Source organism: Muntiacus reevesi, chromosome 16 (genome assembly GCF_963930625.1).
Source record: "Muntiacus reevesi chromosome 16, mMunRee1.1, whole genome shotgun sequence".
NCBI lineage: Eukaryota > Metazoa > Chordata > Mammalia > Artiodactyla > Cervidae > Muntiacus > Muntiacus reevesi.
Window position 1 is genome coordinate 18,572,893 of NC_089264.1, and position 19,089 is coordinate 18,591,981.

Sequence of the window (19,089 nt, forward strand, 5' to 3'; positions counted from 1 at the left end):
AAACTTATTGTTGTATAGGATCTTTATCCCCTTGATAATGTATCTTTAATGTTTCCTCTATTAAGAAATATTTTTCTAAAATGTGGTTTTAATGGGTGAATGGTATTTCTTTACATGGATCTATTGTTATTTATTTATCCTATCACCTTTTATTATGTGTTTACAGTATCCCAGTTTTTCATAATTTAAGGAAAACAATATATTTAATAAATATTTTCCCATACTGCTTTGAACAACCTGTGATTATATCCATGGAACAGATTTCTAAAAAGAAATTTCTGTTGCATTCATATTTGAAAGTTTTTTAATACATATTATGATTTTTTTCCTTCAGAAAATCTATGTTGATTCACATATCTAAAACATATGTATTTTATTTATTTTTATGGAAGTATAGTTGATTTATAATGTGTTAATTACTACTGTACAGCAAAGTGATTTACTTATACATATTTGCACATTCTTTTTAAATAATCTTTTCCATTATGGTTTATCATAGGGTATTGAACATAGTTCTCTGCGCTGTACAGTGTGTGTGTGTGTGTGTGTGTGTGTGTGTGTTAAGTCACTTCTATTGTGTCTGACAATTTGCGACCCTGTGGACTGTAGCGCCCCTCCCCAGGCTCCTCTGTCCATGGCATTCTTCAGGCGAGAATACTGGAGTGGGTTGCCATTTCCTCCTCCAGGAGATTTTCCTGACCCGGGAATCGAATCCTTGCCTCTTATGTCTCCCACACTGGCAGGCAGATTCTTACCACTAGCACCACCTGGGAAGCCCTGAACTATACAGTGGAACCTTGTTGTTTATCCATTCTACATAATGAAAGCTTATGTAGAAGCTCCACTCCTTCCCTCTCCCAGGCCCCACCCCCTTTGCCCCCATGAATCTGTTTTCTATGTCCATGATTCTGTTTCTGTTTAACAGATAGGTTCATTTGTGTTATAATTTAGATTCCACATATAAGTGATATCATATGGTACTTGTCTTTCTCTATCTGGCTTGCTTCGCTTAGTATGATAGTCTCTAGTTGTATCCATGTTGCTGCTGCAAATGGCATTATTTTATTCTTTTTGTGGTTGAATAGTATTCTATCATATATATGTACCACAGTGTCTTTATCCATTCATCTGTCAATGGATATTTATGTTGTTTCCATGTTTTGGCTATTGTGAATAATCCTGCCATGAACATAGGGGTGCATGTATCTTATTGAATTATAATTTTTTCCAGATATATGCCCAGGATTGCTAGATCATATGGTAGCTCTAGTTTTAGTTTTTTGAAGAACCTCCATACTATTTCCACAGTGGCTGCACCAAGTAACATTCCCACCAACAGTGTACAAGGGTTCCCTTTTTTCCACACCCTCTCTGACATTTAATATTTGTAGATTTTTTAGTGAGGGCCATTCTGACAAGTGTGAGGTGGTGCCTTGTTGTAGTTTTAATATGCATTTCTCTAATAATTAGTGGTGTTGAGCATCTTTTCATGTGCCTTAAAACATAATGTGTTTTCGAGTTCTTCCCTACATGCTTACTGTTAGAGTTCAACCAACAGCAAAAGATTATATACTCATGTTAGGATAATTCAAGAATGGTTTATTTAGAGAGATAATAGTTACAAAGATGATGGTAGAATGTTGGTGAAAATATGAGAGAGAATGCAGTAAATTATGAAAATTAGCAATAGCACTGTTACCACCTAAAAGTCAAAGGGATGAGGAAGGAAGAGGTTATCAGAACATGGGAAATGAGAAGCAGATTGAGAAAGCCATCTTGAGAGGAACAGTGACCTTTGGTCAACAAGCATAGCTAGATCAAGGTGAATTTTCAAGTACGGAACCAAGGGATTGTGTTACCTTAATCTACTCTCTCTATTGTCTGAACACCTTGAAAGCCAGAGGACCTGGGATCCCACTTCTAGGTCCAAACAGAGGCCTCCCACCAGTAGAGAAAGGCAGGAACCAACGGAGAGTGAATCAGGAGGGACAAGCGAAAGATATCCAGAACCCTTACCTACTTTTTCTATGTCTTGACTGTACATATAGTTTTTATATATCTGTGATTGAGGTAAAAACTTTTTCTTTACTTATTTGTGTTTCTTTTTCCAAGTATATGTGTATATCTCCCCTCCCTTCATTTTAACTAAGCAGGTTGTTTTTTCTTATTGGTTTGTCTTATTTGGTTTAAAGCATTCTTTATATATTAAGGGCATCTTAAATTTTTATTTTCACATGTATTTCTCTTATTTAAGGGTTCAGCTTTTGCTGTATGCTTGAAATTAATTGAAGTTATCAATTCTTACTCTTTTGTGATTCTACTTTTTACATATAATTTTTTGTTCAACTTGCAAATCATTTTACTTTGTAGTATGATAGGGCATGATTTTATTTTATTCTAGGTAATAATGATGCCTACACTATACCCTAAATAATACACTATTTCCCCCAGTGATTTGATATGGAATCCTATTCTTTTACAGCACTCTTTTATTTATTGAGGTCTTTCTATACACCCCATTATGGCCTGTTAGTCTCCTAGTCAATTCTGGTGCAATATCATGTGGTGATATTTTATACGGTTTTAGCATATGACAATGTATTTTATTATTTTTCACTGTTTTCTTGACATTCTTATCTATTTAGACAAATGAACTTTAGAGTTTTTGTTTCAGAATCAAAAAGAAAGATCCTTTTAGAGTTTTGATTAAATTGTAATGTATTAATACATTGTTTGAAGAGGAAATAAAGATCTTATAATACTGAATCTTTCTTTCCAGATAGCATTTTATGTGTCTCAGATTTTTCTAATGCCCATCACAAAACTGTTTCATTTTCTTTAAATATTATTATTTTATTTCTAAGTATTTTGTTTTGGAGGAATATTTTGACATTGCGATTGAAAGCTTATGTTCCTTGGGTTTTTTGACTGACTTCTGCTGCTATTGAAAATAGCTAATGATTTTGTTGTATATATATTGTGACTAAAACTTTACCAAATTCTTACCAGTTTTTAGACTTTTCTCTGATTAGTCTGGATTTTCTAAGACTACTGTATTATCTAAGAAATACATTTTTTCCCAGTAAGTCTGCCTCTATGGTTCATCATTAAGTAGAATGTCAAATATTTGAAATGAAGAACATCTGTCTTAATGAAATCTTTCATTGTTCAGGTTAGCTTTCCTTCTGATATGTGTTTACCATGAGTTTTTCTTTTTCTAAAATTGGGAATAAATGTAAAATTTTATCACGTATGGCTTTGTGTGACCTACAGTGATGAATTACATACTTTGTATCCTTTGACTAATTAAAGGTGATGAATTACTTTTCAAACTGCGCTTATATTGAACCATCCTTCATTCCTGGAATAGCCCCTGTTTGATCATAATATGCCATTCTTTTAAATTGCTACCGCATTCAATTTTCTAGTTTTGAGATTTTTTGAAAGAATCTATATTCATAAGGAATATTGAGGAGTTGTGCATGCATTTGTGTTTGATACCATTTTTATTAGATTTAGGTATTAGGTTAAGGTCTCTTCATAAAATGATCTTTCAATGTTTTCTTTGCCTTGGAATAGTTATAAGATAGAAGTGTTTCAGGAAAAACTGAGTTTGGCACCTTTCTTTAAAGCAATTGTTTAAAAACTTTAAAATCTTACCCATTTTTACACAGTCTATTTAGTTGTTTTTACAAAGTGTATTTAGACTTTGTAAATAGTCTATTGTATTGTATTGTCTTGTAAAGCGCACACACAGGCACAGTTCATCATTCTCCTGAACTTTACCTTGGTCTATGAATATATAGGTCTATGCAGATTTTCTGTTCTTTTGAAAATATTTGGAATCAATTATTTTTTCAAATAATTTTACATGCTTATATTGTTCTCATTTATAGATAATTAGAAAGTATAAAGAAAGGAAAAGAGAGATATAAAGAAAATATAGAGAAGCAAAAAAAGAAGCATATGTACTTATATTTTTCTCATTTATTATCATGCACATGGTTCATATACAGCTTTTCCAGTTTTATTGATATTCCCCTAAGTTTCATCTCTAGTATTCATCTATTTTTTTCCTTCATTCATATTTTTTATTATCATTAAATTATCATTACTTTACTAAGGATAGTTTTGTATGTGTGTTTATTTTTGCCTTCTTTATATTCACCTAAGTCTTTCAGTTAGTTAGAGGATGTTTTGTAAGCTTATATGGTAGCAGCTGTCATCCCAGTTTTTCAGTTGAGGAAAAGAGAGATGGCTGTGAGAAGTCACTGAGGCAGACATAGGTTTCAGTATTCTTGATTAACCATCACAGTGCCCAGAGGCTAGAGAATCTGATGCTTTGCCATCCCTGAAGAGTCTGTCTAGTGATCCAGACAAATAGCTTTTCTCTGTAATGTTATTTAACCACATTTTTATTCCCTCTTTCATTCATTAAATACCTATTAACAATTTTTGGTGCCAGACCTTGTGCTGTCTCTTGGAGATACAAATATGAAAAGACATAGAACCTGCATTTAAGGATTTTGTAATTCAAGTGAAGAAACAGATAATGTATTACAAGTATAGTAATTGCTATGATGCAGCACAAAATTACTCAGGAAAAGTAATAGAAAATTTAGAAATACTATTTTATTCATTCGTATTCAACAGATATATTATGTGTCAGATAATATGCTGAAAACTGGGGAAATCATAGGTGTAAAAGTAACTTTGCTTGTCTTTGAGGAGCTGTTAGTCTGGTGGAAGTAAATAATCCTATTACAATAAAGACGTGTACCAGATACCTGTGGGGACACAGGAGAGAAACTAAATGAGCCTGTCAGAGGTTAAAAAGACTTTCTTCACAGAGAGAGTAATGTTTGAACTGATACTTGTAAGGTGAGCAGGTATTTATTCAGTGGACAAGGTGTGGCATTCTAAGCAGAGGAAGCAATGTGGGCAAAGGTGGCACAGTGGTATAAAAAGGCAGATAGTCTGCTAATGCCAAAGCACAAGGTACAAGGTGGTGAGGGGTGAGAAAAAAGGGGACAGATACCAAGCGTTTATTAAACTCTGACAGTGTCAGACACTATTCTAAATGTTTTATATAGATTAACATTTAGTTCTTACAGCAACCCAGGAGGATTTAGATAACTGCTGATATCCCACTTTATAGATGAAGAAATTAGGTAGAGAGTTTATCATGTCCAAAATCATACACTGTGAGAGGGCTGGCCAGAATTTGAGTCCTGGTAATCTGACCCCAGCCTACAGTCTCTTGCCTAGTATAGACAAATAGCAATTCATAAAAGACTTTATATTCTATACCGAAGAATTTGGATTTCACTCCATCAATGTCTAGAAGCCAGTGAGGTGTTCTTAATTATAAAATCTACATGATCAGATTTTTAAGTGTATGTTAGCTGCTCAGTTGTGTCTGATTCTTTATGACCCCAGGGACTGCAACCTGTCAAGATCCTCTGTCCATGGAACTTCCCAGGGAAGAATACTGGAGTGGGTTGTTCCTTTCTCCAGGGGGATCTTCCTGACCCAGGGATCAAATCCAGGTCTCCTTCATTGCAGGCATACATCTTTACCATCTGAGCTACCAGGGAAGCCTGATCAGGTTTTTATTTTAACTCGTGGCATTTGGAATATGGATTAGAAGGGATGACTTTATGTGACGAGACTATTAGAGGAAAGAAAAAAATACAAGAGAGGCAAACAGCTTCTACAGTCCATTTGAGCAGTGGCAGAAGCCCTGAAGTAGGGCAGTAAAGCAGGGAACAGACTCAGATTCAAGAGTTATTTTGATGGAACTTGGGGATTTGTTATATAGGAATGAGAAATAAGGAAGGATGAAAAGTATGCAGCGCTTTTCAGATTTCTGTCCTTGGTAACTAGATTGAAGTTAGTGCCAGGACATGTGACAGAAATATGGAAAGAGTGTTCTAAACACCAGTTCTTTATTCTCATAGTTAATATTTCCAGGGATACAAAGATTTTTAAGTGTCTGCAAATCAATAAGTGTGATAATCACATTAGCAAATTAAGGAATAAAACCATATGATTTTCTCAAAATATACAAAAAAAGCTTTTTATATAATTCAATATCCATTTATGATTTTAAAAAAACCCAACTCTCCAGAAAGTGGGCATAAAGGGAAATGCCTCGACATAAAAAAGGCCATATATGACAAATACACAACTAACTCAATGGTAAAAAGCTAAAAACATTTCCTCTAAGATCAGGAACAAGACAAGGATGCCCACTCTCACCACTTTTATTCAACATAGTATTGCAAGTCCTAACCATAGATATCAGACAAGAGAAAGAGATAAAAGAAATCAAAATTAGAAAGGAAGAAGTATCACTGTTAGCAGATGACATGATACTATAATAGAAAATCCTAAAGACACCATCAGAAAACTACTAGAGCTCATGAATTTGGTAAAGCTGCAGGTACAAAACTAATATATAAAAATCTATTACATTTCTATACACTAACAGTGAACTATCAGAAAGAGAAATTAAGGAAACAATCCCATTTACCACTGAATTAAAAAAAAATAAGATAGTGAATAAGGAATAAACCTACCTGAGGAGGTAAAGGACTTCCCTGGTGGCTCAGACAGTAAAGCCTCTGCCTACAGAGACATGGGTTCAATCCCTGGGTCAGGAAGATCTCCTGGAGAAGGAAATGGCAACCCACTCCAGTATTCTTGCCTGGAAAATCCCATGGATGAAGAAGCCTGGTAGGCTACAGTCCATGGGGTCGCAAAGAGTCAGACACGACTGAGTGACTTCACTTTCACTTTTCGCTTTCTTTCAAGGAGGTAAAAGACCTGTACTTGAAAAACTATAAGACACTGATGAAAGAAATTGAAGATGTCACAAACAGATGAAAAGATATACCATGTTCTTGGATTGAAAAAATTAACATTGTTAAAACGATCATACTTCCCAAGGCAATCTACAGATTCAATCCCTATCAAAATACCAATGACATTTTTCACAGAACTAGAACAAATAATTTTAAACTTTGTATAGAAACACAAAAGACCCCAAATAGTGAAAACAATCTTAAGAAAGAAAAACAGAGTTGAAGGAATCATGCTCCCTGACTTCAGATTATACTGCAACGCTACAGTAGTCAAACCTGGTACTGGCACAAAAGCAGACACATAGATCAATGGAACAGAATAGAGAACCCAGAAATATACCCAGGCACCTGTAGTCAATTAATCTACTACAAAAGGGACAAAAATAGAGACACTTTCTTCAATAAGTGATATTGAGAAAACTGAATAGCTATATGTTAAAAAAAAAAAAAAATCAGAACATTCCTAACACCATACCATTTCAGACTCTAAGATACCATGACAGAGTGATTCTCCTAGTAGTTTAATGGACACAGGAAACTATCATGTTACCCAGGTTTAGAGTTTTCTTGCTTGCTCAGCGTTATCACTAACACATTTAGATAGCCCTTTCAGAGAATTCACTCTACTGAAAGATAGTTTTTGTAAGTAACATTGCTAAATAAATTTTTACTCTAGTTTGGAAATGGAATATTATTTTTTTAAAGTCATTCTCATACCAATTGATTTCTGATATTTGGACATCTAAATTTAATGTGCATTGTACATTAAATGGGGTCTTGGGCAGAAATGATAATAGAAATTTTCAGAGTTGTTCTGTAGTTACCCTCAATTTTTGTCCATTGTCCATAACAATGTTCTGTGAATTTGAAATCCTACTCACACAGGAAAATACCAATATCAATGATACTAAAGAAGATTCAAATTTTATAAAAGAAGTTTTACTTTTATGCCTCTTAAGTGGGAATTGTATAGTGAATGGTGAAATTGTGAATGAAACTGTCTAATAAATGAAAAACTAGATTCTGAATTTTTAGTATTATTATTTTTTTCATAAAGCAAGTTTGTCTTGAGTATAATTTACTAATCTCCTAAAATTAATTTGTAGATGAACATGCTTGTAACATATTAAAGTCCTTTGATGATGCACACTCAAATTTCAGAAAGTTGCGAACTTGTCAGTGACTCCTGTTTTCTTCTTTTCTTACCATTTCATAAAGCAATCAGTCTCTTCTTTGAAGAAGCTCCTCACAAATGATGCATTTGATTGGAACCAACGCCAAGGTCAAATCTTTCTTTCATCAATCAGTTCTTCATAGAGAATACTTTGGTCAAATTCTTTGCTTCATCAGTCAGGCACGCCTTCCATTCAGACAAAACCTCTTAGAAATGCCCCATTCAGCACTGAATGACTGAAAGCAGAACTAGAGTAATCAAGAGTTCTTTATTTTATCTTCATAAATGTACAGCTTCATGTGAAGGCTGAGGAAAATACCTGTAGAGCCTGCAGTCTAATGAAAAAGAAGATAGAAGCATTGATTGTATGACTTGCTGATTTTGAAACTAGTCTTTCTGAAGCAGTTTTAATTTGAGAATGTTTATGTAGATTTAATTTCTAATACTAAAAAGTTAAAATTCCTAATTCCTATTACTTATTAAGTGCAATAAATTCATAAAACTTAGCAACTTCCATTTCTATTTAAAAGCTAATAAAGTGAGAGAACAAGTGCTTTCCTGTTACTACTAAAGAATTTATAGCATACATAGTTACAGAAACCCAAGGCATGAGGGCTGACATTCAAACTCCAAAAACAATTGAGAACAATTTTTTTTCTTTTCAAAATAAGTCTGTCTGTTACATGATGCATAGGCTTTATTCTCTCCTGCCTAGAAAGTCTAAATTGGAAATTATATATGTGGAATCCCACTATGAAATTGAGGAAAAAGAGAAAATAAACAAATGAGATAACAGTTAGACTCAATCTTGATAGCATATTAAGCATATAAGTAAAAATTTTTTGAATCCCCATATTTTAAATCAAGTGAATTTTGAAAGTTCTTAAATTTTCAAATTATGTTAAATAAGTTTTCAAGAGTGACTACTAGTATTCAACAAGTTTATGTTGAATTGAGATGTATTGTGTTGCCTTTTGTGAAGGGTAGGGGATCCTCCTGCCCACCAAATAACATGAAGAATAATTGTGAATGGCCCTTAGTCTGAATTGGGCTTCCCTCATGGCACAGCTGGTAAAGAATCGCCTGCAATGTGGGAGACCTGGGTTTGATCCCTAGGTTGGGAAGATCTCCTGGAGAAGGGAAAGGCTACCCATTCTAGTATTCTGGCCTAGAGAATTCCATGAACTATACAGTCCATGGGGTCGCAAAGAGTTGGACACAACTGAGCGATTTTTTTTTTTTTAAGTCTGAATCAGTATTATGACATGTAACAAACATATGCAGACAAGTTCGGTGGTCTGGAGTCTGATTTTACCTCCTTTACAAGTAAGATACACTGTCAATTTGCTTTAATTATCTCAGAAAGCATTATGTTTTTCTTCATTTCTGAGAATCTAATTTCCACCCAACCATTCATAAGTAATGAATGGTTCTAACATAAATCATGTTAGAAAAGTTCAATACTGAGTCACAAAACAATTTTCATATTACCAGAGCTTTAATAAATGCAATTTACAACAACAGTAATTATACTTGAAGAAAAATGAAATGTGTTTAAAAGAGCTGTTTTTAAAGATAAACAGTGCTCTCATAGGAAAAGTCTACCTCATTTCTTTCCATCATATTTGAGCCAGGAAGTTGTAGTGCAGGAAAAGGTTAATGGTTTCGTATGTGTGCTTTCCAGGTGGTTCAGTGGTAAAAAATCTGCCTGGCAGTGCAGGAGACACAAGTGACAAGAGTTCAATCCCTGAGTTGGGAAAACCCCCTGGCAAAGGAAATGGCAACCCACTCCAGTATTCAGTTCAGTTCAGTTCAGTTCAGTCACTCAGTGGTGTCCGACTCCCTGCGACCCCATGAACCGCAGCACACCAGGCCTCCCTGTCCATCACCAACTCCCGGAGTTTACCCAAACTCATGTCCATTGACTCGGTGATGCCATCCAACCATCTTATCCTCTGTCATTCCCTCCTCCTCCTGCCCTCAATCTTTCCCAGCATCACGGTCTTTTCCAATGAGTCAGCTCTTCGCATCAGGTGGCCAAAGTATTGGAGTTTCAGCTTCAACATCAGTCCTTCCAATGAACACCCAGGACTGATCTCCTTTGGATGGACTGGTTGGATCTCCTTGCAGCCCAAGGAATGCTCAAGAGTCTTCTCCAACACCACAGTTCAAAAGCATCAGTTCTTCGGCACTCAGCTTTCTTCACAGTTCAACTCTCATATCCATACATGACCACTGGCAAAATCATAGCCTTGACTAGAAGAACCTCTGTTGACAAAATAATGTCCTGCTTTTTAACATGCTGTCTAGCTTGGTCATAACTTTCCCTCAGGAATAAGCGTCTTTTAATATCATGGCTGCAATCACCATCTGCAGTGATTTAGGAGCCCAGAAAAATTAAGTCAGCCACTGTTTCTCCATCTATTTGCCATGAAGTGACAGGACCAGATGCCATGATCTTAGTTTTTTGAATGTTGAGCTTTAAGCCAACCTTTTCACTCTTCTCTTTCACTTTCATCAAGAGGCTCTTTAGTTCTTTTTCACTTTCTGCCATAAGGGTGGTGTCATCTGCATATGTGAGGTTACTCATGTTTCTCCCAGCAATCTTGATTCCAGCTTGTGCTTCTTCCAGCCCAGGGTTTCTCATGATGTACTCTGCATATAAGTTAAACAAGCAGGGTGACAATATACAGCCTTGATGTACGCCTTTTCCTATTTGGAACCAGTCTGTTGTTCCATGTCCAGTTCTAGCTGTTGCTTCCTGGCCTGCATACAGGTTTCTCAAGAGGCAGGTCAGGTGGTCTGGTATTCCCATCTCTTCCAGAATTTTCCACAGTTTATTGTGATCCACACAGTCAAAGGCTTTGGCATAGTCAATAAAGCAAAAATAGATGTTTTTCTGGATGTTTTTCTTGCTTTTTTGATGATCCAGCAAATGTTGGCAATTTGATCTCTTGTTCCTCTGCCTTTTCTAAAACCAACTTGAACATCTGGAAGTTCACGGTTCATGTATTGCTGAAGCCTGGCTTGGAGAATTTTGCGCATGACTTTGCTAGTGTGTGAAATGAGTGCAGTTGTGCGGTAGTTTGAACATTCTTTGGCATTGCCCTTCTTTGGGATTGGAATGATAACTGACCTATTCCAGTCCTGTGGCTGCTGCTGAGTTTTCCAAATTTGCTGGCATATTAAGTGCAGCACTTTCACAGCATCATCTTTTAGTATTTGAAATAGTTCAACTGGAATTCTATCACCTCCACTTGCTTTGTTTGTAGTGATGCTTCCTAAGGCCCACTTGACTTGACATTCCAGGATGTCTGGCTCTGGGTGAGTGATCACACCATCGTCATTATCTGGGTCGTGAAGATCTTTTTTGTACAGTTCTTCTGTGTATTCTTGCCACCTCTTCTTAATATCTTCTGCTTCTGTTAGGTCCATACCATTTCTGTGTTTTATTGAGTCCATCTTTGCATGAAATGTTCCCTTGGTATCTCTAACTTTCTTGAAGAGAGCTCTAGTCTTTCCCAGACAACAACAATGTTTGTGACTAATAAAAAAGTAAACATCAGCCTCCATCTAATAAAAATAAATGGAAAAAAAAAGTAAACATCAGTGGTAGGAAATAGGTACACAGTACACTGCTAAAATGAGATATAGTTTTCTATTCTCCCATATGCTATAGTGATTGATATCAAAAACTTGAAGACATCCTATACTGGCTATCTTTTTGTCTCTCTATAATATTCTCAATATTTGTATTGTTTGTTCATTTTTTTTCAGTCAAGAGAATCCATTCCATTAAATGACTTAAAGTCAGAAGTATCACCCCGGATTTCAGCAGAGGACCTGATTGACTTGTGTGAGCTTACAGTGACTGGCCAATTCAAAACACCCACCAAGAAGACAAAGTCCAGTAAACCAAAGCTCTTGGTAGTCGACATCCGGAATAGTGAAGAGTATCCTTTACACATTTGGTTTTTAAGGGTGGTACTGCTTTATTCACATTGCTTCCTTTTCATTAAATGGGCATGTGGTAAAAACAATGAACATGTTTGGGATTCCTCTGAATTCAGATAGCTAAATAATTCTCAAACTGGATGCCAGACTTGCATAATATTAATATTATGTTTCATAAGATAACATTACATACCAGAGACCCTAAAATACTTTCCAAACACCACCAGAATAATGGGCTATTTTCTTGGTTTTTGTGTTTCTCTGGTGTATATTGGTGCTCCTGGGGGAATTTGAATCCTTCCTGGCATAGATAAAGCTTTGGCAGAGATGAAGAGTAAGTGTTTACCTGGTGTACCTCATAGCCTCGAGAGGAAAGTTCACCAGATCTCAACACTGAACTTTTATTTATTATAATTTTCAAAATATTGGCTTATAGGAAACATGTTAAAGTATTTTCCACTGATATTTTACTATTAAATGTACCATAACTTCTGGTGGTTTTGCTTGACATTAAAATATGAAAAGTTACAAAGTAGTAATAGTTTAGTCTTTCTCCTTATATTTTCATCTCTATCAGATTTTTGTAAAGCGTGCCTTGATTGTCTATACTCTTAAATCTAGGTAAATGATTTTCTGTTTTTGTCTTTGTTTCTTTTTAAACTAGGTAACTACCTCTTACAATAAAATTTTTCTTAGAAACTCAATATATAAAATATAAATGAAGACATTTTTTACAATTAATTTTCTTTGTAAGTTAACATTTGTAGCATTTACTAACTATAAATAAGGGTTATAGGTAGATGAGGGTTGGCAAGTTGGTGGTTTCTTATATGCTGAAGTTGGCATATAAGTTTTCATGTGCATATTTTCAATCACAATTTTTGAAATGAAATTTTAAAATGAAATTCAAGTCATACATTTCCAGAACTCCTGGAGCAATCCCTAGAATCTTAGATTACTGAAAATACACTTTGAGAGCCTTCTACTTCAAATGATACCGCAGCATCTGTTCTGTGAAAAGTTTCTACTTTCCCTAGACTGTGAGACCCCAAGTTTGGGGAGAATATAAGTATTCATGTTCCTGGTGTTAGGACTTTAGGGGTACTAAGAGTTCCTCAGCATAGTAGAGTGGACTCCCAAAAGAAGCATTCAGTTCCAAGTGACTGGTCTGGGACCCCTGATGTACAAGTTCTTCTTATCTATTATTTCTAACATTTTAAGTACTTTTAGTTTCTTAATGTTTTAGTTTATGTTTCTTTTGGTTTATTCTTTAGTTATTGATTCATAAAACCATCCAAGAAAGCTTATTTTACAGTAATCTATTCTAATGTTAAGGACTATTAGTAAAATAATTAAAATTAAAGCAGTTTGTGTATACGCCACACTCCAAGGTAAGAGAAACCCAAGTAAGATGGTAGGCACTAAGAGAGGGCATCAGAGGGCAGACAGGCTGAAACCACAATCACAGAAAACTAGCCAATCTGATCACAGGACCACAATCTTGTCTAACTCAATGAAACTAAGCCATGCCATGTGGGGCCACCCAAGACGGACAAGTCATGGTGGAGAGGTCTGACAAAATGTGGTCTCCTGGAGAAGGGAATGGCAAACCACTTCAGTATTCTACCCTTGAGAACCCCATGAACAGTATGAAAAGGCAAAAAGATAGGACACTGAAAGATGAACTCCCCAGGTCGGTAGGTGCCCAATATGCTACTGGAGATCAGTGGAGAAATAACTCCAGAAATAATGAAGGAATGGAGCCAAAGCAAAAACAACACCCAGTTATGAATGTGACTGGTGATAGAAGCAAGGTTCAATGCTGTAAAGAGCAATATTGCAAAGAAACCTGGAATGTTAGGTCCATGAATCAAGGCAAATTAGAGGTGGTCAAACAGGAGATGGCAAGAGTGAACGTCAACATTCTAGGAATCAGCAAACTAAAATGGGCTAGAATAGGTGAATTTAACTCAGATAACCATTATATCTACTACTGTGGGCAGGAATTCCTTAGAAGAAATGGAGTAGCCATCATGGTCAACAAAAGAGTCTGAAATGCAGTACTTGGATGCAGTCTCCAAAAAGACAGAATGATTTCTGTTCATTTCCAAGACAAACCATTCAGTATGACGATAATCCAAGTCTATGCCCTGACAAGTAACGCTGAAGAAGCTGAAGTTGAACGGTTCTATGAAGACCTACAAGACCTTTTAGAACTAACACCCTAAAAAACTGTTCTTTTCATTATAGGGGACTGGAATGCAAAAGTAGGAAGTCAAGAAACACCTGGAGTAACGGGCAAATTAAGCCTTGGAGTACAGAATGAAGTAGGGCCAAGGCTAATAGTTTTGCCAAGAGAATGCATGGGTCATAGCAAACACTCTCTTCCAACAACATAAGAGAAGACTCTACCCATGGACATCACCAGATGGCCAACCCTGAAATCAGATTGATTATATCCTTTGCAGCCAAAGATGGAGAAGCTGTATACAGTCAGCAAAAGCAAGACCGGGAGCTGACTGTGGCGCATCATGAACTCCTTATTGCCAAATTCAAACTTAAATTGAAGAAAGTGGGGGAAACCACTAGACCATTCAGGTATGACCTAAATCAAATCCCTTATGATTATACAGTGGAAATGAGAAATAGATTTAAGGGACTAGATCTGATAGACAGAGTGCCTGATGAACTATGGACGGAGGTTCGTGACATTGTACACGATACAGGGAAGGAGACCATCCCCAAGAAAAAGAAATGCAAAAAAGCAAAGTGGCTGTGTGAGGAGGCCTTACAAATGGCTGTGAAAAGAAGAGAAGCGAGAAGCAAAGGAGAAAACGAAAGATATAAGCATTTGAATGCAGAGTCTCAAAGAATAGCAAGGAGAGATAAGAAAGCCTTCCTCAGCAATTAATGCAAAGAAATAGAGGAAAGCAAGAGAATGGGAAAGACTAGAGATCTCTTCAAGAAAGTTAGAGATACCAAGGGAACATTTCATGCAAAGATGGGCTCAATAAAAGACAGAAATGGTATGGACCTAACAGAAGCAGAAGATATTAAGAAGAGGTGGCAAGAATACACAGAAGAACTGTACAAAAAAGATCTTCACAACCCAGATAATGACGATGGTGTGATCACTCACCCAGAGCCAGACATCCTGGAATGTCAAGTCAAGTGGGCCTTAGGAAGCATCAGTAGGATCACAACAAACTGGATAATTCTGAAAGAGATGGGAATACCAGACCACCTGACCTGCCTCTTGAGAAACCTGTATGCAGGTCAGGAAGCAACAGTTAGAACTGGACATGGAACAACAGACTGGTTCCAGATAGGAAAAGGAGTACATCAAGGCTGTATATTATCACCCTGCTTATTTAACTTATATGCAGGGTACATCATGTGAAACGTTGGGCTGGAAGAAGCACAAGCTGGAATCAAGATTGCCGGGAGGTATATGAGTAACCTCAGATATGCAGGTGACACACCCTTATGGCAGAAAGTGAAAAAGAACTAAAGAGCCTCTTGATGAAAGTGAAAGAGGGGAGTGAAAAGGTTGGCTTAAAGCTCAACATTCAAAAACTAAGATCATGGCATCTGGTCCTGTCACTTCATGGCAAATAGATGGAGAAACAATGGCTGACTTTATTTTTCTGGGCTCCTAAATCACTGCAGATGGTGATTGCAGCCTTGAAATTAAAAGACGCTTATTCCTGAGGGAAAGTTATGACCAATCTAGACAACATATTAAAAAGCAGGACATAACTTTGTCAACAGAGGTCCTTCTAGTGAAGGCTATAGTTTTGCCAGTAGTCATGTATGGATGTGAGAGTTGAACTGTGAAGAAAGCTGAGCGCTGAAGAATTGATGCTTTTGAACTGTGGTGTTGGAGAAGACACTTGAGAGTCCCTCGGGCTGCAAGGAGATCCAACCAGTCCATCCTAAAGGAGATCAGTCCTGGGTGTTCATTGGAAGGACTGATGTTGAACTGAAACTCCAATACTTTGGCCACCTGATGCGAAGAGCTGACTCATTGGAAAAGACCGTGATGCTGGGAAAGATTGAGGGCAGGAGGAGAAGGGGATGACAGAGGATGAGATGGTTGGATGGCATCACCGAGTCAATGGACATGAGTTTGGGTAAACTCCGGGAGTTGGTGATGGACAGGGAGGCCTGGTGTGCTGTGGTTCATGGGGTCGCAAAGAGTCGGACACGACTGAGCGGCTGAACTGAACTGAACTGAACACTCCTGATATTTCTTTTCAAGCTACTTAATTAACCACTTGAAATTTTTTAAATATACACAGTATGAAAGTAACGTTCAATCCAAGTTTTCCAAAACTTATCATCTGACTTTAATTTTTATTAATACTCTCCTTTATTTTCTTCAGAATAAATATAAATAGAACAGCAGCAAGCAGAGCAACTCACCTGAAAATTGTGCTCTGATAAGTATAGGTGAGTTGCCCATCGTAGGAGTGTCATCATGTCATCCTACCACTCTTGGTTCAAGGTTGGAACTCGGCAGAGACCTGGCTTCAGTGACTTTATCTCCTCTGATTTCCTCTCTTACTTTACTTGCTGGTTTCTTACTGGTCCAAAATGGCCAAGCATATTTATACATCAAGGCCTTTGCCTTCGCTCCTCCTGCCTAGAATATTTCTCCCCACATCTTTTATAGCCTGCCTCTTTACATCATTCAGCTCTGCTGAGATATCACCTTTTCTCAAAGGAGATAAAGTCACTGAAACCAGAAGGTATGGGGCAGTCAGAAATCTCTACAGTGTGATTAGAGTTACTAACATGCCTTTAATTACTTGACTACCTGTAATCACTATTCCAAAAAATCCACAATGAGAGATTTATGCTGTTGGTTAAAAACTTTTCAGTGTCCTGTTGAAGATATATTAATGTACATGGTGGCAGTATTATGCCTGACCTGTTTCTTTAAAATGAGAGATACTTAGAATGAATAATTTATTAAGATTCAGTAGATCTAAGTGAATTGACTACCAATAATAGCAGTCATTAAGCTCTCACAGTGTGCCAAGCGTGGCATAAAATAATACCTCTATTTGAGTGATGAAGAAACTGAGGCTTGAAAAGGCTAATCAACTTTTGCAAGGGCACATAACTCACAGTTGGTAGAGCTAGCCTCATGTTCCAACCTTTATTCTCCAAGATTTATGCAGGTGGCTGTTTGGTCTTTTCATAGGACTGTTCGGCAAGCATAAACAAGATTGAGATATGTCACTTAATATAAATTAATGACTGAATGAGATGTATATTGATTCCAAATTATGTGTTCATACACTGTATGTCCGTATGTACTCAGTCGTGTCTGACTCTTTGCAACCCCGTAGACTATAGCCTGTGAGGCTCCCCTGTCCATGCAGTTTTTCCAGGCAAGAGTACTGGGTTGCCATTTCCTACTCCAGGAAATCTTCCTGAGCCAGGGGTCAAACTCGTGTCTCCTGCATTGGCAGGCGGATTCTTTACCACTGCACTGCCTGGGAAGTCCCATCCATGGTATGCATTCCTTCAGATCTTACACACACACTCAACTATTAAGATTTCAGTGTCTGTGTATGTAGGGAGCTTAATCCAAATTAAATACAACTAATAGTTATCTTTATACAGACACAGACACAGAATCAAAGAAGAATGAGTTATTTTAAATATTGTAAAGAAAATTTGGAATGCTTTAAGAGAGGAAGCATTTTAGAAAGGTTCTTTCCTACTGTAGTAACTTAATTTATAAGATCTAATGCTTTCAAAGTATGTTTTATTAAAATTTTCCAAAACTGTCACTAAGATGCTGTAATTTTAAAACTAACAAATTAAGCCTGTGAAATCTTCATATTTTTTGAAGGAATCATTTTTGTAGACAAACTTAATTTTTCAGTTAAACTCTGGGATTAACATGACTTTTCCTATCTGTTTAAGAAATGAATAAATATTTAACACTAGTATATTTTTTTAAATAGTTTTATTTTTCCAGTGCCTACAAAGTAGTCCTATATAGTACAGAGGGGAGGAAAAAAAACAAACCAGAAACTCTGAAACATCTTTTTCTTCCCCTAAGAAAGTTATTTTTTAAGTGCTGTGTATAATATTTAATTGTTTATAGCCTTCTTATGTCATTTTTATGCTTCCCAGGTGGCTCAGTGGTAAAGACTCCACCTGCCAAAGCAGGAAATGCGGGAGACACAAATTCAGTCCCTGGGTCAGGAAGATCTCCTGGTGTAGGAAATGGCAACCCACTCCAGTATACTTGCCTGGAAAATTCCATGAACAGAGATGACTGGCGGGCTACAGTCCATGGAGTAGAGAAGAGTCAGAGATGACAGAGCACACACCCAATCATTTTTTATCCTCTCTTTTGCTTTTATGAATCATTTAAGCAGGAAAATTTGGCTAATACAGTTCTTCATATAGGTGATACATCTTTATGTCGGTGAAAAATTTGTTTTCCTTATACATTTACTCTCCTGAAAACAATTTCAGGAGAGCAAATGTCTAGAGTTAAATTTCATGTCATCTTTCTTCACCTAGGTAAAATAATTAAAGTGATCATTTATGAAAAGGAAGGAGGCAGTGTTATCCTTCAGCAAGATAAGTTACCAGTTAATTCAGAGGACAGCCTTACCCCTCCCTAGAACTCTGCTATGCACATAGGGAAAGGAAAGTATCTTTTTCCTCTACTTTTCTAAGTTCTTTTCTATAGGGGCCCCTATAACAGAAAAGTATACAGATTTTATTTAATAAAAGTTTTATATGACATGGGAGCCTTCATAAGGAACACCTGAAGAACTGACTAAATCTGAGTGTTTTTAAGCTAGGTCTGATGAAAAGTGGACAGCCGTGGGAAAATGTGACGGAGCAAAAGGAGTTTGAGCTAAGTGTTGTAAACTTTTGTAGTAAACCAAGGAAAACTTAGCAAGGCCTGTCTATTCAGATTCCTCTTAGTATTCCTCAGTCTTTTTTTTTTTTTCCTCAGTCTTGAAGATAAGGATGTTCCTATCCTCTAGGTATTAATATAAAGAGCGTGCGTGTGTGCTAAGTCACTTCAATCATGTCCAACTCTGTGCGACCCTATGG

The 19,089-nt window shown here is 36.6% G+C and overlaps 1 protein-coding gene across 3 annotated transcripts in view; it reads left to right on the forward strand.

The window, feature by feature from the left end:
- The window catches only part of TBCK (TBC1 domain containing kinase), a 187,804-nt gene that overhangs the window by 132,902 nt on the left and 35,813 nt on the right, over positions 1-19,089 (forward strand). For all 3 annotated transcript variants that reach the window (XM_065907571.1, XM_065907572.1, XM_065907570.1), the window contains one exon: positions 11,818-11,993. In XM_065907571.1, coding sequence (XP_065763643.1) covers positions 11,818-11,993 — 176 coding nt within the window. The remainder of the gene's footprint in view (positions 1-11,817; positions 11,994-19,089) is intronic.